Source organism: Pongo pygmaeus, chromosome 9, assembly GCF_028885625.2.
Source record: "Pongo pygmaeus isolate AG05252 chromosome 9, NHGRI_mPonPyg2-v2.0_pri, whole genome shotgun sequence".
In the NCBI taxonomy this organism is placed as follows: Eukaryota; Metazoa; Chordata; class Mammalia; order Primates; family Hominidae; genus Pongo; species Pongo pygmaeus.
Window position 1 is genome coordinate 7,950,875 of NC_072382.2, and position 23,243 is coordinate 7,974,117.

Sequence of the window (23,243 nt, forward strand, 5' to 3'; positions counted from 1 at the left end):
GTGCCGTTTTACATGTAAATAAACTGAATCCTAGGGAGGTAACTTGCCCAAGATTACACAGTGAGTGGGTGGCAGAACTACGTTTTAAAACCAAGGAGTCTGACTCCAAAATCAATGCTTTTAACCATTCTGCTATACTCCTTGTCTAGCAGAGAGGAAAGAACATATTAGGATTCAGAAGACCTGGAGTTTCTACCATGAACTAATTCTGTGAATTTGTACATTCACTTAGGTGTCTGAACATCAGTCTGTTCATCAATAGAATAAGAATGAGAATGTTTATCTTACAAGGTTTCTTGAAGGATTATGAAATGCTGAAAATAGGAAACAACTCTACAAAAGATATTATTTTGCTAATCATAAGACTTAATACCCTTGACTTCTAATTGGGTCACAATATTATAGGCTGTCATTGAGACCCTCAGTTCCCATAACCAGTACAGCAGCAGCAGCTTGGTGGTTCCAGTTCCTTTGGCAGGGCAGCTGATTCTCTATTTTTTTCTTTTTTTTTTTGGAGATGGAGTCTCGTTCTTGTTGCCCAGGCTGAAGTGCAGTGGCACAATCTCAGCTCACTGCAACCTCTGCCTCCCGGGTTCAAGCGATTCTCTTGCCTCAGCCTCCTGAGTAGCTGGGATTACATGCCCACCACCACGCGTGGCTAATTTCTGTATTTTTAGTAGAGAAGGGGTTTCACCATGTTGGCCAGGCTGGTCTCGAACTCCTGACCTCGTGATCCACTGCCTCGGCCTCCCAAAGTGCTGGGATTACAAGGGTGAGCCACTGCGCCTGGCCATGGGCAGCTGATTCTCATCCCATCGGCTTTAATGTCCCTGACCAAGTGTCCCTGATGACCGTCATGCACAGGTTGGTGCCTCCTTCCCCCGAACCAACCAACACATACTCCTACCTCTGGGAAGAGTTGCAGTTTATGCCCTTGTTTCTTTAATGCCATTGCCCGAAAGAGTGGCTATTAAAAATAATAATAATAAATAGCCTCAGGCCCGGCACAGCAGCTCACGTCTGTAATCCCAGCACTTTGGGAGGCTGAGGCAGGAAGATCACCTGAGGTCAGGAGTTCAAGCACAGCCTGGCCAACATGGCAAAACTCTGACTCTATTAAAGATACAAAAATTAGTCGGGCATGGTGGCATGCACCTATAATCCCAGCTACTCGGGAGGCTGAGGCAGGAAAATTGCTTGAACCCTGGAGGAGGAGGTTGCAGTGAGCCGAGATCATGCCGCTGCACTCCAGCCTGGGTGACAGAGCAAGACTCCATCTCAAAATAATAATAATAATAAATAGCCTCAAATGCAGCTAACTGTGAGGTACACACCAGAAAGCCAGTTCCAGTTTCACGGTAGAAGCACAGATATCAGAGGTAGGAGAGAATTTCAAAGTAATCTTTCAGTGGAACTCCCCAACCCTCCTCCCAGCCCATTTTATAGACTAGGAAAACCAAGGCGAGGTAGATGACACCACTAGTTAGGGCTGTCAAAACCATATCTGGAAAGTACTTCAATTGCACATATTTGTTTCAGTATGCATACCTTTTCAGAAAGGAGCAAAATCCTAAATTACCCATAAATCTATTATAAAACCTTAAATCCAATAATTCACTCAAAGCCCATTCTTTGAGTGCCCTTACTTGGCCATTTCAGGCATTCCCTGGATAGAAATGGGCCCGCATCTTCAGGGGCAGTACATAACCTAACGGCTCTGTACAAAACTCACCCTGTTACCACTGGTTCATCTCTGAGCTGAGTTTTCTAATCTGGAAGAACAGCACCTACTTCTCAGAGCTGGAGTGGGGGTGGGAGTGTCACATGAGATGATGCGCTTTTAGCACCCACCTGGCACTCTGTGAGTTTGTCATGATTTGGGCATAATTCCTTCTTCTCCTAAGCAGGCAGCAGTTCACCTTGGTTAAGGACCTTAGACCTCAGACCACTCAGACGCTAACAAACCAAGGAGAAACCCAGCCGTGTCAGGCCTAGAAATGTCTGCCCCCACCCCCACCCCCCTCAAGACGGTGACTAGGCCGGAATTCTCCTGGTTGATAAATGAGAGGAGCTGAGAAGCGCTGAGATGCCTGTTCCGAGCATCTGATCTGTAGAAGGCGAATCTTCACTGTGCCATGGAGATGTTCTGGGAGGGAGAGCCGGCCCAGCTGCCTGAAGGAGGACGCGAGAGCGAGGGGACGGGTGAGAGGAATGCTTAGCGGAGACGGCCTGGAGGTGCCCGGAGAGGAAAGGGGAACGGAGGCTGGATCTCGGGAAACCTCGTCGGCAGTGTCATTAGAGGAAGGATCGCGTGTCTCGGGGATACGGATTTTGGAGGAAAAGCAGAATAGGGACAAAGGTGAGGTGTCCGAACCGGGGAGATCAAGACCTGTAAGCTGTGGGGGACCCGGGGGCCAGCGAGGACGGGAAGGCGGGGTTTTGGGGGGAACCCGTACGGAAGGTGGCTGGGGGTCGGCAGCTGGCCTAGGAGCTGCCGCCGCGTTCGCCCCGGGGCAGGTCAACGACCCCGGGCGGGGAGCGGCGGGGAGCACCGAGAGGGGCCACGGTTGCCATGGCGCTGGGCGGGGAAGGGGCGACTTGGGCCCCGCCCCGAGCCCCGCGGGGCCGCCGGCTCCAGATGGTCCCGGGCCTCCCGCGGGAGCCGGCGGCCTGCGGCAGGGGGAGGCTATTGTCCTCCTTCCGCGGCGCCGCAGTCCCGCCGCTCGCGCCCGCGCGCCGCCGCCACGCGCCCCGCCGCCGCCCGCCCCGCGCGCCCCCCGCGCCGCCTGCGCCCCGTGACAGCGCCCGCCCGCCGCCCGCCGCCCGCCGCCCGCCGCGCGCCCGGCCGCTGCCTGCAACCGCCCGTCGCGGCCGGGCTGCGGGCGCGGCAACTACCGGTGCGCCCCCGCCCGCCGCGCCCCCGCCCGCCCGGCCGCCGCTCCGCGCCGAGGTAGGTGCCGGCGCCCCGCCCGCTTTGTCCGGGCCCGCGGGGCGGCGCGCTTTGTGCGGCCGCGTGCGGTCGGCGGGGTCGGGGTCGGGGTCGGGGTCGGGGTCGGGTCCCGGCGGCCGGGGTGAGCCGGGGCGGGAGCAGGCGGGGACGGGACGGAGAAGGTCCCGTGCCAGCCACACAGGTACCGGGATGAGGGCGGTGGGGGCCAAGGCCGGGGGGGGACTCGGGCCTCTCTGGAGCCGGGAGAAGAGTCTGGAACAGTTAGGGCTGACGGACACGTTCGCGGCGAGGCTGGGAGCGGGTCTGACAGCGCCGGCCCCTCGCGTCGCCGGGGCTGCGGGGCGGACGGGCCGGCGCCGGGCCAGGTGCTGGGGGCGCGCTCGGCCGCCTCTGCCCGGCGGACTGCGGGAGCCCGGCTCCCTCCTCCCGGGAGCCGCGTGGGCTCCTCCTCGCCTCTTTGGCAGCTGGCTCCACGCGCTCCCTTCTGTTCCCCCACAGTGTGTGGGAGAGGGGCACGCGGTTGGCTATGGTGGCCGGAACTGGCCCGGGGAGAACGCAGACGCTTCGGGCGGCGGGGAAGCGGCCGCGTGCGGCGTTTCTGTGGCCGGGACGCTGATAGGGCTGTGCGGTCCGCCCCGCACGGAACTACCCAGCAAGGCCTGCTCGCGGGGGTGTTCCAGCTCCGGGGCCACAGTCGTGATTTACCTTCCACTCGCTTGGAACTTTACCCCATTGGCCCCAGGACATTGCATGCTTGTGTGAGGTGCAGGTTTGCCCTGGTCTTAACCTGCTACACGTCGTCTGCCCTCCCCCTCTCGGAGCAGCCACAGTTCCAACGTTGGAGAGCCCCGGGGTTTCAGGCATGGGCAGAGGTAGCCACAAACCAGTTTTCCTTGAAGGTGAAGAGGGCAGAGTGAGTTCCAAATATGTGTCTTAGCTTGAGGTGTGGGGCAACCTCTTGGCTTATTCAGAAAGGCAAAGGATTGGCCGAGGAGAAGGTAGGATGGAGTTTACATTCTTCCCTTAGAGAAATTGATGTGACCCCTGGTTGGGGAAGGGAGGTAGCAAGGGAGTGAAGAAGCTGAGTATTTGAATAAATCTGCCATAACTGGAGGACTCTAGAAGACAAAATAAAATTTCAGTCCCCCTCTTCAGCCCAGTTCCTAACTTCCTCCGAGGGAATTGATCAGGAACACAGTCTGAGAGGTGGGTTGGGGTTTTGCTGTTCCTTCCTTCTGCCCTGGGCCCATCTTTCTCTTACCTTCCTGGGGGCTCTGAGCTGATTTGTGACTTCTTTTTCGTTTTATCTCTCTGCAGTCCACCCATTTATACTTAGAAGCAAATAAAATTTGAACTTTGCCAAAGTCCCCATTTCTTCTAATCTATTATTCATCTCACTGTCATTTGTTCAACTCTGCCTTCCCATGACTTCTCTAGCTCTGCCGTTCTCCTCCCGCATATCTGCGGTTCGCTGTTGGGGCGTCGGCACTGTTTCTTTCATTACCTCTGGTACCTACTCCATCTTCATCTTCCTCTCATCGCCTAAGCTCCTGAGGGGGAGTGATATTTGAGTTTAGTGTGGGGTAGGGCCTGAGCAGACCTAGAAGCCAACCCTGGGTCACACTCACCCCTGAAACTTTGTGTCTTCTCAGCACTCATGGCTCCTCTAACCAATTGCAGCTGCTTCTCATCTTTGGACAAGGGTGGCCCTCAAAGTGTGGTCCCCAGACCAGTAGCTTCAATATCACCTGGGAACAGGTTAGAAATGCACATTCCCAGGTACCACCCCAGAAGTACTGAATCAGAAACTGGGGGATGGGGGGAGTGACCTGTGATTTAACAGTCCTCCAGGTGGTTGCTGGGATTCATGGAAGTTTGAGAATCTCCAGTCCTGAGTTGTTGAGCTCAACCCTGAAAGTATTCCAGCCCAGGAGCAGGTCTTCTCCAATCCCATGTTCATTCTTTCCTTGAGCTTCTCTCTAGTCCTAAGAAAGACATTAATTCGATGGCCAAGAAAATGAATTATAGTCAAGTCATTCAATATCTCTTTATTAAATATCTATTGTACTGAGTCTGGAAAAAACACCAAAACAAGTAAGACAGCGCTTGTCCTCAATGAGTTAAATGTAGAGCAGGCAGAGAGACACATAAACAACTAACCGTAATGCGATGTGATAAGTACAATACTAGCTGCATGCCGAAGTGCCCTGGAAGCACAGAGGAGGGAATGATCAACTCTGAGGGAGGGAAAGAATTCATCAGGAGCAGGATGTGGTGAGAGGAAGAATTAGGGTACAAGGCAGCCTCTAGCCCAGGGTATAGGATTTCTACCTTAACATGTCAGCTGAAAGAGAGGAAAACTGCCCTGGAGGATCGGCACGGTGAGCCTAGTCTGCCTCCAGCAGTGCCTGGAGTACATTCCGGCAGGACACCAAGCCTGCAGCCGGCGGGGGTTGGCATTCTTCTAGCACTAACAGTGTAAGCTACTTGGGCCTGGCCTTGAGGTCAATTGCTAAGAATAAGGTATGATGAGACTGTAATCTGGATTAGCTACCGCACCACCCTATTGCCAGACTTCAGGAATCCGTGGAAGAGAGGACGATTGAGGATTCTCCGGCTTCAAGAGAGACGGGGTCATGAAGCCGGGGGGCTGCTGGCTGACTGAGGAAGTGTGAGCATGGTGACCCGGGTCATAGGTGAGGAATGATCTACGCAGTGGCAAGAAACCAGCGCTGGATATGTGTAGGAGAAAAGCAAATAGAAATCAGTGGGAATCTAAAGATGGCAGCAGTGGACACAAGCTGAGAAGACAGCATATTGTCCAAAAGGCCAGGGAGCTGCAGAGCTAGAATGCTTGGAAACCAAGACCTAGTGACACAAAGGTAGCGAGCCTCAGAGCCACATGCTGAACAATGCCAGAGAGCACCATTCACCTGGAAGGCTGTGGAGTTGCAACATGGTGGCCCTGTGGGGGTCTGTGATCTAAGGACACCAGTGCCAGCTTGGTTCCTTATCCATATCACAGCATTTCTGGAAACTCAGGACACACAGCATGCATGCTTCAAATTCAATTTGGGGAGAGGAGCATTTAAGTGGCTGAGGTTTTATTTGAGGGAAGAGGAGGTTCTAGCTCCATACTTTCTCCTGGTAATGGTAGGAATCCGCAGAGACCTTCTAACAGTTGGACTTCCCTGGAGGGTCTGGCTCCCGATTGGGCCCCTTTGTAACTTTAACAAAACCCCCAATTCTGCATTTCTCCTGAGCCCTACTTTCTGGGACCAGGGCTGTGGTCTTGGCAGTCTCTGGTTCTGGAAAGGAAGGAGGTCTGGAGAAGAGAGAAGTGATGGGTGGTGAGACTCGGGTAGGTAGGGAGGTGTGTGCCCATGGACACACAAAGGCAGAACCTGGCTTTCATCATTAACTGGTTCCATGAAGCTGAACCTGACCTGCTTGAAGGTTGCCTGCCCCTCCCCTTGGGAGGACCAAATTGGATCCCCAAAAATAAGCCAAAGCAGTCCATGTTTAGGTTCTGTGCAGCTTACGGGGGCCTCAGAGATACTGGAGTTTGGAGACAGGGTCAGATGGTTAGCTTCTTGGAGTTTCTGCTCTTTGTGGAGTGCAAAGATATGAGGCAGGGTTTGTAAACCTCAGCAGTTGGGGCCAGGCAGGTAACGTAGATATGTGAAGTGGCTGGGCCTGTAGACCCATCTAAAGGAATCCAAATCAGTCTTTTTTTTTTTTTTTTTTTGAGACAAATTTCACTCTGTCATCCAGGCTGGAGTGCAATGGCGCAATCGCGGCTCACTGCAACCTCCGCCTCCTGGGTTCAAGCAATTTGACAGCCTCAGCCTCCCGAGTAGCTGGAACTACAGGCACCTGCCACCACGCCCAGCTGATTTGTTGTATTTTTAGTAGAGATGGGGTTTCGCCTTGTTGGCCAGGCTGATGTCGAACTCCTGACCTCAGGTGATCCGCCCGCCTTGGCCTCCCAAAGTGCTGGGATTACAGGCGTGAGCCTCTGCACCCGGCCAAAAAATCAGTCATTTAAAAATAGCTTATTGGCCCAGCAAAACACTCCTGGGGGCTAGCCTTGGTAAGTTTGTGACTGCTATAAGGGGTCATGGAAACCGAAGCGGGGACAGGGTGGAACTTGGGTGTAGGCGTTTTTGTGGGCAGGTCTGTGCAGAGAGAGTTTGAGTGCTGGAGATGTCCATCCCAGAGCTGAGCTTAAGTGTGGCTGCTGGTTAGGAAGCCATAATCTGAGGGGCCGAGAGAAATGGAATTACACTTGGTCCTGAGGTGTGGACTACTTTCCTGTCTAGAAGCTGAGAGTATTAGGTGACGCTAGTTCAGGTCATGCCTTGCCCACAGCACTCTTTGCTCAGGGTGATTCAACTCTGCCCTAGAATATATTTTTATATAAATATTTACAGAAAAAAAATCTAGAGAATCTGTGGGGAGAAATGGTGGATTTTGAATGAGAAGAGTCCTAGGCCTAGTAGAAATTAAGCTCCCTTTCCTTCTACAGGGAATTAAAGCCCAAATCTACAAGCCTTAGACCTTAGCTCTCTTGCATGTCATTAATGCTCCTCCCAAGAAAAATCCTTGTGCACGTTTTCTCTTTAGGAGAAAGGGGAGGGGCAGACAACCCTGGCCTTCAAGTAGGTCAGGTTCAGCTTCATGGAATCAGTTAATGATGGAAGCCAGGTTCTGCCTTTGTGTGCCCATGAGTCTCACCACCTACCCGAGTCTCACCACCCAGCACTTCTCTCTTCTCCAGACCTCCTTCCTTCCAGAACCCGAGACTACCAAGACCACAGCCCTGGTCCTAGGAAGTAGGGCTAGGAGAAATGCAAAATCGGAGGTTTTGTTAAAGTTACAGACCCAGTCCCCTCCCCTCTCTCTTGAATGGCTGCTGAATGCTGAATTACACAAGAACTTTGGACAGTAGAGGTTTTTTTTTTTTTTATCCCCAGCAGATATTCTGAACCTCATTTGTTTGTTTTGAGGACAGAATGTGTTTGCGTAAGTTAGAGCCGTAAGTAGTGCTGGTGAGCAGACATGGTCCACATTTCCCCAGCTTGGGCCCTAGGCAGGAGCCACGGCTGCTCATCCCTCTGGGATGAGCCTCACAGGACGGTTAAGGAACCTGTGTATGTTCTATGTTCAAGAGGCTGCGATTAAGAGCGTGTCCCCCAGAGTCAGAAAGAACTTTTCAAAACCCAGCACTGTTTTTTCCAGCTGCGTGACCTTGAACCAGTAACTTAATGTCTTTTTTTTTTTTTTTTTTTTTTTTGAGGCGGAATCTCACTCTGTCTCGCCCAGGCTGGAGTGCAGTGGTGCAATCTCAGCTCACTGCAGCCTCCGCCTCCTGGTTTCAAGTGATTGTCCTGTCTCAGCCTCCCCAGTAGCTAGGACTACAGGCGCGTGCTACCACGCCCAGCTAATTTTGTATTTTTAGTAGAGATGGAGTTTTACCATGTTGGCCAGGCTAGTCTCAAACTCCTGACCTCAGGTGAGCCACCCGCCTTGGCCTCCCAAAAGTTCTGGGATTACAGGTGTGAGCTAATGCCCCCAGCCGACTTAATGTCTTTTTTTTTTTTTGAGACAGAGTCTTGTTCTGCCGCCCAGGCTGGAATGCAGTGGCGTGATCTCGGCTCACTGCAAGCTCTGTCTCCTGGGTTCACGCCATTCTCCTGCCTCAGCCTCCCGAGTAGCTGGGACTACAGGCGCCCACCACCACACCCAGCTAATTTTTTGTATTTTTTAGTAGAGATGGGGTTTCACCGTGTTAGCCAGGGATAGTCTCGATCTCCTGACCTTGTGATCCGCCCGCCTTGGCCTCCCAAAGTGCTGGGATTACAGGCGTGAGACACCGTGCCTGGCCAACTTAATATCTTTTGTGCAGCTTCCTCATCTATGAAATGGGGGCAACAGTGGGCCCTCACCCCACAGGGAGTTATGGTAAGGTGATGCATGTCAATGGCAGGGACATGTCACAGCCGACATTTATTGAGTACTTACTAACTTTCTCTGTGGCAAACCAAAGGAAACAAAGCGGAGAGAACCATACTGTATCCTCCTTTGAACTCCTGGGCACTTGCCAAACAGCGTATCAATCTTCCTGGTGTATCATAGCTTTTTCTTAGCTCAAGAGCAGAATCTAGGTCTTTTTTTTTTTTTTTTTTTTTTTTTTTTTTTTTTTTTTTTTTTGTACAAGTCTCGCTCTAAGGTGCGCCCAGGTTCAAGCAATAATCCTGCCTCAGCCTCCTGAGTAGCTGGGATTACAGGCGCGTGCCACTATGCCTAGCTAATTTTTTGTATTTTTAGTAGAGACAGGGTTTCACCATGTTGGTCAGGCTGGTCTTGAACTTCTGACCTCAGGTGATCCACCCACCTCGGCCTCCCAAAGTGCTGTGATTACAGGCGTGAGCCACCGCGCCCAACGAATCTGGGTCTTTTTCTCTCAACTTGCCTACAGGGTATAGGAGGCCATCTTGGGTTGATCATGGGCTCAAAACAGTTTGTAGAAGGAAAGAATGCCACTTTCTAGTCATTATTGCCCACGGGGCCCCATATGTGCTGTATGTGCTGCCTGCATTACCCTGGGCTGCACACTGCTGTCTGAAGCACTGAAGCCCATCACCCCTTTCCTTACCCCCTAAATCCGTCCCTCTCTGGCCCTAAGCCGTTGGAGCCTTTCCTGACCACCGCATTGCTCTGAGCTGCTGCTGCCTTCCTGCTTCATTTTCTGTGCTTCTGATGCATTCCCGTCCCCAGGCTTCCCAGGTGGCTTCCCCTCTCCCCCTGGGGGCTGATTTCCACTCAGCAGCCAACCGCAGCCTCTGGCCACAAGGAGAGCGGAGCACAGGTAGGGCGAGAAGACAGAAGGCCCTGGTGGTGAGTGGAGGGCTTGGTGGTCCCTGAACGCCCCTTACTGGCCACATTCTCCTTGCAGGAGCAGGAAGCCGCCTACCACCATGAGCAGCACTCTGTCACCCACAGACTTTGACAGCTTGGAGATCCAGGGCCAGTACAGTGACATCAACAACCGCTGGGACCTTCCTGACTCGGACTGGGACAATGACAGCAGCTCAGCCCGCCTCTTTGAGAGGTCTCGCATTAAGGCTCTGGCAGGTGAGGTCAGGGGAGGGTCGAGGTGGGGGGATGCTGGAGGAGGCTTTGTCAGCTGGTCATGAAGAGCCCTTTAACTTTATGGGAAGACTGACTTTTCTTTCTAAGTGGGAGACCCAGAGCACCCTGTCAATTCCCTGGTCCCCACATCCAGCCTCAAGAATAGGCTCCAGGCCATTCAGAACTTTCCCCAGCTCCTCCCCCCAAGCATAGCGACGCTTCACTGGCCCCTGGACTGGCTGAGCTGACTAAAACAGCTTCCCTCTCTGGCCTCAGCCCCAGGGTCATGTCCCTTCATCCTTCAGAGTTCTCGCTCTTGCCACTCCTGTCTCCGCCCACCTCTCCCTTACCTGTTGCCCTTGTTGTGTCTTCTTTGATTTCCACTGTCATTTCCCACACCTGTTCCCAGTCTATTATTCCCCTCTGCTCCCTCCCCACCTGTTCCTTCCACCTGCCGCCTGTTACTCCCATTATCTCATCTGCCTGTTCCCTGAAGCAGATTCCCTCCACCCGCTGCTGCTGGTTTCTGCAGCCGCCCATTCTCCCAGCTGTGCTCTCTGCCTGCCTTGGCCCCTACCCTTCCCTACGGCCCAGGGCCTGGGCTCTCCGCTCTGAGCGGAAACTCGTCCAACGGCCTCCCTGTCTTCCGGGGGAGGAGTTGTCATGGCAACAAGAGTGCGGCTGCCACCTGACACCACCAGTGGCTGGCATGGGGCTGACTCACCCACACACCCCAAGGCCACCCACCCCGTCTGGCTTCCTCCTCCATCCCACCCTTGTCATTGCCATTGACCTGCCGGCTGCCCAGCCCAGCCCAACCCAACCCAGTCTGAGAGGCCCCAGCTACTCTCACCAAGAGGTGGTGCTCCCAGTGGGGGTGGAGGTTGGCCCCTAGAAGAAGAGAGACTCCAAGGGGGAGGTTCCCAAACCTGGCCACATGTTTTACAGGATCACCCAGGGATGTTTTTTACAAATACAGGTTTCCAAGCCCCTCCCTAGACACAATAAGTTAGAATCTTGGTCCAGAACTCAGGATTTTTCAAAAGCTCCCCAAGTGATTCTTTTGAGCCAGCTCAGCACCAGTCTGAGGACCCCCTTGTGGCAGCCATGGCTTCCCAGGACTCCTTCTCATTTTCTCCTGGGCCTCTCTGTCCTTCTGGTTGGGTCTTCAGGCCGGCTGTGAAACACTCCTACCAGTGCGTCTATACATCAGAGAAGACAGAAGGTGTGGGTTATGGAGAATGTCATGTTTGGGGAAAATGTTCCTGGCACTCTGGTTTTGGATTCATGTAGCCTCTAGAACTGTCATGATGTCTATGTGTGTACAACATGTGACACCCACCATGTTTGCGCACATGACAAGTGCCATCCAGGACTGTCACCATGCCTGTGTACATAGGACACATGCCTCCCAGGACTGTCACCATGCCTGTGTACATAGGACACATGCCACCCAGGACTGTCACCATGTCTGGCTGCACATAACTCGGGCCACCCAGCACTGTCACCATGTCTGTGCACACATCTGTGCGACCTTGTGCTGTCATTGGGTGTTTATCTCCACCACTAAACTGGGCTCTCCTGAAGAGGCAGCTCTGCATGGGATTTGCCTAGCACTGTGTCTCCAGCCAGCAGGTGTCAAATAAACACTGAATGAATAAAGATGGGGAAGGGCAAGTGTAGGCTGCACGTGACAAACGCTGAAGCCCAGAGGAAGGGCGCCTGGTATATGTGCCCAGCAGCGGGGTGTCTGGGTGCAGGGATGGCCTGGTGGAGGACGGCCCTGGTGGGCCAGAGGGCAGGGAAGGGGCTGGCACTGGAGGTGGTGATAAGCAAGTGGAAAGGATGGTAACAGCCCCCGTTTCACAGATGAAGGAGTGAAGGAAAATGCCTCGCACAGCGCCTGGCTTTTCCTCTTCCAGGATTTCCTCGTTTCCAGATTTCTCTTTGTCTGTTTCTGAGCTGGGGCTCAAAGCCCACACGTCCTGGAGAAGGACCTCCCAGAGTCACCCAGAGAGGGGTCACCCTCGCTGTTCCTGCAAACTTCTGGGAAACAGGAGTTTGCATTGGGGGCCCCTCTCGTGGGTCCTGTGCATTGTTAGGTAACTTGGGGCCTGATGGGCGGGTCTCGAAGGCGCTGGCAGTGCCCTCCTCTGGCCCTGCCCCCGCCGGCCACACTCCGCCTCTCTCCCCTCCCCAACACTGTCCAACCTGTTTGTCTGGAGCCGCCTGTCTCCTCTCACCGCAGCCAGGCGTGCCCCCACTCTCTGTCTCAGGAGCTCGGGACACCTCGTAACTCTTTTTGCCACTCCTTGAAATTCCCACCATTCTTGAATCCCCCGACCCTGGACTCCAGCCTGAGGTTCCACTGGTGAACAGAAACTGGCCCCCTGCCGGCGGGGAGCATGGACTCTGGGCCCTGGGCACTGTAGCTAGCAGCTGGCAGCATGAGTGGGAACGGAGTGAGCAGGGTGCACGGGAACGGCCTGCACGAGGCTGGTGAGTTTTACTATGAGGCTGTGGAAGGGGCCCACAACCCTGGGGGCCTCCTGCTCTCACCAGCTGCCTTCATCAACCCTGCTCAGTATGCCAGCGTGCTGGAAGGACGGTTCAAACAGCTGCAAGGTGAGGCCCGGGGGCGCCCTGTGGGGACGACTACGCCTGGGCGAGAGGGACCTGGGTGTGGGGAGAGTGGCCGGAGCCGAGGACCTGGCACGGGACACGGTGTGACTCCAGTGTTTGTGTTGGGAGACAACGTGATGCAGCTTAGAGGGGATAATTATAAGAGGCTGGAAAATACACAGATGTCAACGGAATGGGGAAAGGCTTGGACCCGCTGGCAGGGACCATGTATGATGGCATGGGTGGGTGTGACTGCCGGGCCTCGGGGTGCTGCATGGAGCAAAGGCAACCAGCCACAGAGGGCGTGGGGGTGCCAGCACCTGGGGAGGCACCAGCAGTGCCTCTGAGGCGGATCCGGATCTGGCAGTGGAGCGCTCGCCAGGACAGTTAGGGGAGGCGGAGGGGTGAGCCAGGCCCAGGGACCTGGAGATTGTGTTTTCCGGGCCTCTGAGCGTGTGTCTGAATGTGTGCAAGGGGGCAGTGTGTGTGGAAGCAAAGGGAGTGTCTCAAAGGAGAGGATCTGTGCAAACAGGCCCAGGTAGATGTCTGCGCAGGTGTGTGTTCACTCTGGCACAAGTGCTTAGGTGTGTTTCTGGGAATCACTGTTGTATGTGTGTGTAAGGATCTAGGGATGCTGTGGGTGTCTTGTGACGTGACACTTGGTTTCTGGTGCTTGGCTTTGTCCATTTTCCTCCTAGTTGCCACTAATTCTGTGTCTTCTGCCTGTGTGCCAAAATGGCCTCACCCCAGGGTGCCCAGCAGTAGGGCAGTGCCCCTGGATCCAGCAATGGCCTGAGACCCAGGCTCCTTCTGGCTCAGATGGGGCCTGTAGACCTGCCGGGAGGTCCCAAGGCACCCTTGGTTTCACGGGTGCTGGAGAGCATGGGGCCGTCCTATGTTGTTATTAGGACCCAGGTTTGGTGCCGGTATAGTGGCTGGAGGTAAGAGATAGGGAGCAACGTGGGTGTGTTGCTGTGTCCTATGGGTGAGGTGCTTAGGAATGTGAGATTAAGGGATGAGTCTTTCCGGTTTCTGAGATGCTGGTGCTGAGACGGAAGCAAAAGTGACTCTTTAGACCCCAGCCACTTGGGTTGGGTCCTTGCACAGGGCTCTCTGTGGGGAAGTGGCAGAAATCCTTATCACCAGAGCAGTTTCTGATGCTTTCACTTTGTCACTTAGAACATTCTTAATTTTTATTTTCCTATGGAACCTAGTACTTACTTCCCCTCTTCAGTAGCTCCCCTCCCCTGTGGGCTGGGCAGCAGGACATTGCCTAACTTTTTTTTGAGATTGGTACCTAACTCTGCCTGGCTTTTTTTCCCCCCGTGTTTCCTGGCCTCACTGTTTTCCCAGTTCCCAACTCTCAACATCTTGTTCTTCTGAGCAATGGGGTGTTTATGTCCTGGAACTGGATCCCCTTGCAGCCAGCTGAATGTACCGTCCCCAACCCCCAGAAGCAGAGGAGCCTGCCTTTTCTTTAAGTTATCTAAGGACAGTAAGCTGACTCAGGAGGCCTGCAGCCTCTATACCATCAAGTCCTAATGAGCGCTTGGAAGAGCCGCTGCTATAATTTTAGCCCACACCCTCTCCTTTGTCCGTAACCGAAAGAGAACAGCCATACCTCCCACCGGCCTGGGCAGCTCTTGCTCTCCTTTAGGTCAGATCACACCACATTATAACAGCAGCTCACCAAGGAGCCATTTTGTGCCAGGCACCAACTAGTTGTTTTATATACTTTATCTCATTGAATCAACACAATGACCTGTTGAAGTAGAAAGTGATGTTCCCATTTTACAGATGAGACATTGGGGCTCTGATGAATGAAATCATTTGACCAGCATTCCACCGCTTCCACGACTGCCCCATCCCAGCCCCTACCTGCATGTCCCATGGTTTCCGAGGTCTTCATCCTTTCTTCTGAAAGCCTATTTTCTTTTCTTTTCTTTTTTTTTTTTTTTTTTTGAGACGGAGTCTCGCTCTGTCGCCCAGGCTGGAGTGCAGTGGCATGATCTCGGCTCACTGCAAGCTTCGCCTCCTGGGTTCACGCTACTCTCCTGCCTCAGCCTCCTGAGTAGCTGGGACTACAGGCGCCCGCCACCACACCTGGTTAATTTTTTGTAATTTTAGTAGAGACGGGGTTTCACCGTGTTAGCCAGGATGGTCTCGATCTCCTGACCTTGTTTTCTGCCCACCTCGGCCTCCCAAAGTGCTGGGATTACAGGCATGAGCCACCACACCCAGCCTTCAAAGCCTATTTTCTGTCTTTCATCCTTCTTCTTTACCTTGTTTATGAGCTCATTGCAAGTTACGGGCTTTCCTCCCGGTCATCTTCCTTCCCTTCCTCCTCCTTAAAGGACCCCGCTTCCCATCTCTCAGGCTCCTCCATCCCCCACCCCTGCCAACTGGTGTTTAGAAGCAGGCATACTGAACTCGAGGGACAGAAATAACCCCATGTTGCCTCCACAGATGAACGAGAAGCCGTGCAGAAGAAAACCTTCACCAAGTGGGTAAACTCGCACCTGGCCCGGGTCACGTGCCGGGTGGGGGACCTGTACAGCGACCTCCGGGACGGACGCAACCTGCTGAGGCTCCTCGAGGTGCTCTCGGGAGAGATACTGGTGAGCTGCGGATATGAAGGGAAGGTGGGGGCCTCAGAAAAGTGTCCCAGGGGACCAGCTGGAAGAACAGCCCTCAGAGAGAGTGACGGCACAGGGCGGGAAGCAGTGGCTCCCTCTGCTCAGAGGATGGGTTCATTTCGAGCGCCTTTGCCACTTGGATTACATAGGAGCATTGCTTCATGGAGACAGGAACAGTGGCCCCATTGAAAACATTTCTTTTCCCACCTACTCTGGGTGCAATTAATTCCCTTGGGAATCTTAATCTGCCCAAGCCTCATCTGTAACCTCAGCTTTGGCTCCAGCCCTGGGGCTGTGCCTGTGTTCCTGAGGTAGGTCATGGGGAAGGTGTGCAAAGCCGGGCCCTGCGAAGGCTGGGGAAGAAGGTGGAAGCCCACAGTCCCGTGCCATTTTGCCCCCGTCCCTCCACAGCCAAAGCCCACAAAGGGCCGCATGCGGATCCACTGCCTGGAGAATGTGGACAAGGCACTGCAGTTCCTCAAGGAGCAGAAAGTGCACTTGGAAAACATGGGCTCCCATGACATTGTGGACGGAAACCACCGACTGACCCTTGGGCTGGTCTGGACCATCATCCTTCGATTCCAGGTACCCCAGCACACTGTCACACAGGGTATGGTTCCTGCCCTGGCTCTGCACCGCAAACTGTTCCTGCTGGCCCATGACACGACAAACACAAAGATGGAGGATCTAGAACCTTATGTAGCAGTTGCCATGGAGGCGCTATCCAAGCACCAGATCAGTGGACTCCCCTCCTTCAGCAGGGTAGAAACCAGCTTGCCTGAATGTCAAACCCCTGTGGCAAGTTCCCTGTGTGCTGGTCTGTGTATTGGTCATGTGCAATAGGACCAGAACTACAGGTTGGTCCACAAGGGACTAGAAGTTTTACCAACTGGTCCTTCACCACAAGGGGTTTGGGAACTTCTAGAGGGTCTGGTCACTGGCACCAATCCCCTGCCATAAACTCTGCCTGCCTCCCCCAGTGGAACGTCACCCTCCTTCTTCCCATGCCCCAGTGTCCTCATGCCATCACAGCGTTCCTGATCACCCCCTTCCTTCTCGGGTTCTGTCGGCTTCACCTTGGAGAGCCAGCTTTTAGAGACCTTGGAGAGCCAGCTCTCAGAAAATGTTCACTCTTCCGCCTGCAGTTCCCCACCTGGAGGGACCAGCACCCTCCACTCAGAGACACACCCATTCTTCAGCATCCTACCCTAATCTGCTGCCTCAAATCCCTTGCACCCAGTGTTTTGTGGTCCCTGGCCTAGGTTGAAAGGACCTCAGGCTGTGCCTGTCCACCCCATTACCACAGTCTAAAGAGCGGTTTCCTGCCATTTATCTGAGCATCTCTGATAACACCAGGAGTTCCTGACCAGGGAGTGAGGGCCTTGCTTGCTTCCTTCCTAGATCCAAGACATCAGTGTGGAGACAGAAGACAACAAGGAGAAGAAGTCAGCCAAGGATGCCTTGCTTCTGTGGTGCCAGATGAAGACTGCAGGGTGAGGACACCCTGGGCGTGTGGCACTGGAGGGTCAGTGACCCCCAGGCTGTGCTGGGCTCCAGGAACCATGAGCTGGTGACTGCCCTGGAGTCATAGACCAGGGCTCAGCCCTACTCACCATTTTCTGAATCTCTGTTTATAGTTATCCCAATGTCAATGTACACAACTTCACCACCAGCTGGAGAGATGGACTAGCCTTCAACGCCATCGTGCATAAACACCGGTGAGAAGATGGGGTTAGCATGCAGCAGAGCTGCTGGGTCGGCTAATGACCTGGGGTGCACATGTGGAGACAGAGATGAGATGAGCTGCACAGCAGTCAGAAGGAAGGAATAGCACTCGGAGCAGAACCAGAACATGGGGGTGCAGGGCTGCACAGAGCACTTGTGATGGGAAGCAGGGGAGGCAGTATGGGGAGGGGCTGTGAGCAGCAGTGTGGGTTTGGGATGCCTACTTCTGGACAAAATTGGGTCGGTGACTTAGGGATAAAGATTGGTGTGGGTTTCCTCTTCCTCTTTAAGATCTCACATGTTTCTGATCCCTTCTGTCTTTCCTCCCCACCCAGGCCAGACCTGCTGGATTTTGAGTCTCTGAAGAAGTGTAATGCACACTATAATCTGCAGAATGCATTCAATCTGGCTGAAAAGGAACTGGGACTTACCAAGCTGCTGGATCCCGAAGGTGGGGCCAGAGCTATGTGAAAAAGAGGTGGTAGGGCAGAGACAGGAGGTGGACCAGTGGTTGCCGGGGGCTGCGGAGAGGGAAGACATGGAGTAACCACCAACCGATATAGGGGCTTCTTTGGTGGGGGAAGAGAATGTTCTGGAATTAGAAAGTGGTGATGGTTACACAACCTTGTAAATATACTGAAAAACGCGTGGTTGCTCACACCCAGCACTTTGGGAGGCCAAGGCAGGAGGATCACTTGAGCCTAGGAGTTTGGTACCAGCCTGGGCAACATAGTGAGACCCCATGACTACCCCTCCCCCCAAAAAAAATATATATCTTTACACTGAAAACCACAGAATTATATACATTAAAAGGGTGAATTTTATGGTATGACAATTATTTCTCAGTTTTTTTTTTTTTTAACAAAAGACTGTAGGTAGGAAGAAAGGCAGCCCAGTGACAGAAAGAGCCATGGGCTGTGGGTTATGTCCCAGACAGAGCACAGAGGAGCTCTGTGTCATACAGCCAGTGGCTGGCCTCTCTGTGGCTCAGTTTCCTCATGTCTTAAAAGAGAGAATTGGTCTCTAAGGGCCCTTCTAAAATTCTAGGATTCTAAATTAAGCTACATGTTGCTGGCCACGGTGGTACCTGCCTATAGTCCTAGCTGCTAGGGAGGCTGTGGTGAGAGGATCACTTGAGCCCAGGAGTTCTAGGCTGCAGTGGATTATGCTGATCGGGTATCCACACTAAGTTCAGCACTGGTGACCTCCTGGGAGCAGGGGACCACCAGGTTACCTAAGGAGGACTGAACCGGCCCAGGTCAGAATGGAGCAGGTCAAAACTCCCACACTGATCAGTAGTGGGATCACACCTGTCAGTAGCCACTGTACTCCAGCCTGGGCAACAGCGAGACCCGTCTCTATTTTTTTAAAACAAATTTTTAAGAAAAAAAATTAAGCTGCATGACCTTCCACTCTCACCCAGAACTGGCCTGTGGTCAGCTGACCTTGCTGATTGGTTCCTGTGGTTCTGGTCATAATGCCGATGAGATTGATGAGATCGATGAGATCAGTAACAGCGATTGGGCTCTTTTTTTTTTTTTTTTTTTTTTTTGAGACGGAGTCTCGCTCTGTTGCCCAGACTGGAGTGCAATGGCGCGATATCGGCTCACTGCAACCTCCGCCTCCTGGGTTCAAGCAATTCTCCTGCCTCAGCCTCCTGAGTAGCTGAGATTACAGGCGCATCCCACCATGCCTGGCTAATTTTTGTATTTTTAGTAGAGACGGGGTTTCACCATGTTGGTCAGGCTGGTCTCTAACTCCTGACCTTGTGATCCGCCCACCTTGGCCTCCCAATGCCCTGTGATAACAGGTGTGAGCCCCCGTGCCTGACTGCGATTGGGCTCTTATTTGGTACCTGGTTCTGCGCTTGACATGCTTTATCTTCACAACACCCCTTTGAAATCAGTACTGTTGTTATCCTCAGTTTATGGAAGGGAAGATGGGGGCCTATAATGGGTAAGCAACTTGCCCAGGTCCTCCGGCAGATGGAGCTGACATTGGCGTTCAGGCAGCCTGGCTCCAGAGCCTGTTTCCTCCGCTGCCTCTGGGAAAGTGGAGACCAATCTTGGTGCAGCCAGAACAGGGAGGAGAGAAAGGCTCCCCTGCTGGAGGTGCTCCTTAAGTTCACCGGGTGGATGTTGACTGGTCTTGGCCATTTTCTCCCTGTTTTCCATTCTACCTGTAGCCCTATCACCTGGGCCCTTTTACTGCAGAATGACAAGTGTCAGCGAGCTAGCAGCAGACATAGGCTTCATGCAGTGCTCCTTGGAGAGCCTCTGGGCAGCATGGCTGTAATTCAGAACCTGGAAATAAAGCTAAGCATTCTGTAACTTTCCGAGATGACTTCAGTGGCTCCTGCCTGCCCATGTGTTTCCAGAAATAGGCAAGAGGCTGCTTCTGGTCTCATAGTCTTACCTTTAGGATAAAATCTGGCCTATTTAAGAGAACCCACAGATTTCAAGTTATGGTCAGCCTCAGTTGTGCGCTGGAAGCCAATTCGGCTTGAAAGATACTCCCCTCCTTGGGCCCACAGCTGAGCTTTAGGATTGAGGTTAGAAACGGCGTGATCACACCTGGAGATGGTGCTGAGAGCTGGCCTCTGTCCCCAGTGAGCTGCAGGGATCACAGGGCCCATCGCTCTGAGCATCCTAGGTTCAGGAGGCTTAGTTCATACCTTCCATCCCGCTGCCCCTCAATCCATTGACTTCTTAAACATTATTCCAGCCTAAAAGTCCACGATCCATCCCCACATAGCAATGCTATTTCTTTTCTTGCTTTTCTTCCCCAAACAGCTGATTTTGGTTTCCACAGGGAACTCTGGGTAAAAGCCTCCTTGTGCTTCTGGGGTTTGTGCTCTGCTCGGAGGGCCCTTCTTGTTTCCAGGAGGAAGGGAAAAAAAGATGAGCTTTTTGGTGCCCTTTTCATTTGAATGGCTGAGTTGTCATTTTGCTCTAAAAGGAGATGGAGAGATGTCAGCCTTGGAGGACTGGGCAGGCCCAGGGTTTGGGGTAAGTGATGCAAGTTATGGATGAACTTCTGGGAGGCCTGACCCAAATGGTCCTCTCTTGCAGATGTGAATGTGGACCAGCCAGATGAGAAGTCAATCATTACCTATGTGGCTACTTACTACCATTACTTCTCCAAGATGAAGGCCCTGGCCGTGGAAGGCAAGAGAATTGGCAAGGTACTGTCCGTGGGCGGTAGGCATGAAGGCCAGAGGAGGCCCGGCTGAGGGGTCTTACTCCCCCAGTACAAGGGCAGGGTGGAGCTGCAGGACTGGGCCAGGGACCCTGTGGCTGGGACTGTCATGTCCCTGTCTTCTGCCTCCCAGGTGCTGGACCATGCCATGGAGGCAGAGCGCCTGGTGGAGAAGTACGAGTCCCTGGCCTCAGAGCTGCTGCAATGGATTGAGCAAACGATCGTGACCCTCAATGACCGGCAGTTGGCCAACTCCCTGAGTGGGGTCCAGAACCAGCTGCAGTCCTTCAACTCCTATCGCACCGTGGAGAAGCCGCCCAAGTAGGTGTCCCTGGGGCCCCACCCTTCCCTGAGCCGTGCTCCCACCAGAGGAAGCCTAAATTAGCACAGCCTTCAGGGAGGGAAATTTGGCAGTACATAAATGCAGTGGAGATTTCCCGCACCAGAAGCATCCAAACAACATAGTTGATACAAAATAAATTTTTTTAATGATTAGCCATTTTTAAAAATCATGCTGTGGGCCGGGCATGGTGGCTCACACCTGTAATCCCAGCACTTTGGGAGGCCAAGGTGGGCAGATCACTGAGACCAGTCTGGCCAACATGGTGAAACCCCATCTCTACTGAGGTCGGAAGTTTGAGACCAGCCTGGCCAACGGGGTGAAACCCTGTCTCTACTAAAAATACAAAAAAATTAGCTGGGCATGGTGGCACATGCCTGTCATCCCAGCTACTTGGGAGGCTGAGGCAGGAGAACCACCTGAACCCGGGAGGCAGAGGTTGCAGTGAGCCGAGATCACGCCACTGCACTCCAGGCTGGGTGACAGAGCAAGACTCCATCTCAAAAAACAAACAAACAAACAAACAAACATGCTGTGGAAACGATTGCTATGATGTGTTGAGTCAGTACAATCCATCAGATAAGATTACTGATCAGGTGTCATGGCAACCCAATCCCAGCATAGGATAGAGGGGACTGGACCTGACAGGCAGGTCACAACCGGCAACGTGGGTGTGGCTGGTAATGTGAGAATTGCAGAGGTCCTTATCATTTCAATATTTTAGCAATTAACTGTTCCAAGTATGTGATTGCTGTTAGGCAGTTCTGTTCAGTACCTGCCAAAACGTCTGTGTTTATGCTGTCGTGGAGTTCTTTTGGAGTTAATATATATCAGCTCTGAAACTAATATTAGTCCAGAAAACAATTGTTTCTATACATTCCAGGGAATGATTTAAGGTGTACCCTTTAACCTAGGAGGTCGTCTTCTGGACATTAAACAAAGATGTAGCTTCAAGGATGTTCATCAACACAACCACTAGAAAAGAAAAATAAGTCATGGGCAGCCATTGAAAATAATGTTAAAGAAATGCACTTATTGACATGGAAAGAAGTTCATGAAAAATAAGCGGGGAAATAGGTTATAAAAAAATTATTTCGGCTGAGCACGGTGGCTCACGCCTGTAATGCCAGCACTTTGGGAGGCTGAGGCAGGTGGGTCACTTGAGGTCAGGAGTTTGAGACCAGCCTGGCCAGCATGGTGAAACCCCGTCTCTACTAAAAATACATAAATTAGCCAGGTACGGTGGTGCACGCCTGTAATCCCAGCTACTCAGGAGGTTGAGGCAAGAGATTGGCTTGAACTCAGGAGGCAGAGGTTGCAGTGAGCCCAGATCGCACCACTGCACTCCAGCCTGGGTGACAAAGCAAGACTCTGTCTCAAAATAAAATAAAATGATGTTCTTTTGGTTAGCCCGTATTTTCTGGCTTCCACATAAAGAGTTTATATTGCTTTTGTAAGAAGAAAAGCAACACAGGACACCCATTTGGAAGAGTAAAGAGTCCTTGTGACCCTCGTGGGCTTTAATTCTGACCCCAACCCGGCCTCCTGCCTCAGGTTTACCGAGAAAGGGAACTTGGAAGTGCTGCTCTTCACCATCCAGAGCAAGCTTCGGGCCAACAACCAGAAGGTCTACACGCCCCGCGAGGGCCGGCTCATCTCAGACATCAACAAGGTCCGTGGCTGCCCATAGGCCACCCACCCTCAGGGCAGCCCCTGGCCCAGATGCCTTGCACACATCCCCAAACCCGGGGCCATCTCGACCTTCACCAAGTTCTACTATCTGCTGCCCCAACTTGAAACTCGAGCACTCTGCCCAGCTGCCCACACTGTGCCAGATGTGATTCTCCCATCCTCTCAGGCACACGGCTCCCTGTCCCTTTGTCTGACTTTCCATACGAGGTCACGTAAAGAAATTATGCCCCAAGTCCCTCAGCTTATTAAACCTGTCCCCGACTCACTATCCCTTCCTTTATTTTTTTCACAATATTGTAAGATTACTAAAAGTAAAAATAAGGTTCGCACACAGTCCTGCCAACACAAAGGAATCAGATGGTTTCCACTGTTCCTGCTCCCTCCAGTCCTTTTCCAGAAGCTTCTACATGGCTTCACAGACTCCCAGCGCTGCCCTGTTTCCTGTTTCCACGCCCAGGCGTCTCACCCACTGCATTCCACGGATCCACCAGACCGAGCTTCCATGGGACTTACCATGTGCCTCCAGCCCCACTGAGCCCTCCTCGCCCTGTCCCTTCCACTAACCCTGTCCCCAACCCATAGGCTTGGGAGCGGCTGGAGAAGGCAGAGCACGAGCGTGAGCTGGCCCTGCGCACCGAGCTCATCCGCCAGGAGAAGCTGGAGCAGCTGGCCGCCCGCTTCGACCGCAAGGCCGCTATGCGGGAGACCTGGCTCAGCGAGAACCAGCGCCTCGTGTCCCAGGTAGGACTTGAGGCTCCTAGGATGCTTAGACTGGTCAGAACTGGGAGAGAGACAGGGTGGATAAGAAGCCCCGCAGGGTGGAGAGACAATGAAACACAAAATCCGTCACCTGGGTAAAAAGGCCTAGAGGTCCAGGAGCCAGGGGCCAGAGGCTGGGACAGGAGACAGGGTTGGTGAGACAGGATGGGGGTGGAATAGAGAGGGA

General features: G+C 53.1%; 1 protein-coding gene across 6 annotated transcripts in view; it reads left to right on the top strand.

The window, feature by feature from the left end:
• The first annotated feature begins 1,872 nt into the window (after window positions 1-1,872).
• The window catches only part of SPTBN2 (spectrin beta, non-erythrocytic 2), a 44,101-nt gene continuing 22,730 nt past the window's right edge, over window positions 1,873-23,243 (top strand). For 2 of the 6 annotated variants that reach the window (XM_054440524.2, XM_054440528.2), the window contains exons 1-10: window positions 12,232-12,709; window positions 15,173-15,324; window positions 15,754-15,927; window positions 16,744-16,835; window positions 16,980-17,060; window positions 17,403-17,518; window positions 20,139-20,251; window positions 20,399-20,586; window positions 22,160-22,277; window positions 22,880-23,038. In XM_054440524.2, the coding sequence (XP_054296499.2) occupies window positions 12,532-12,709; window positions 15,173-15,324; window positions 15,754-15,927; window positions 16,744-16,835; window positions 16,980-17,060; window positions 17,403-17,518; window positions 20,139-20,251; window positions 20,399-20,586; window positions 22,160-22,277; window positions 22,880-23,038 (1,371 nt within the window). In that variant the 5' untranslated portion in view covers window positions 12,232-12,531. Of the gene's footprint in view, window positions 2,360-2,652; window positions 2,951-9,730; window positions 9,822-9,908; window positions 10,088-12,231; window positions 12,710-15,172; window positions 15,325-15,753; window positions 15,928-16,743; window positions 16,836-16,979; window positions 17,061-17,402; window positions 17,519-20,138; window positions 20,252-20,398; window positions 20,587-22,159; window positions 22,278-22,879; window positions 23,039-23,243 lie in introns of those variants that run through there. The other 4 variants (XM_063671672.1, XM_054440527.2, XM_054440526.2 and 1 more) reach the window with 4 other exon arrangements.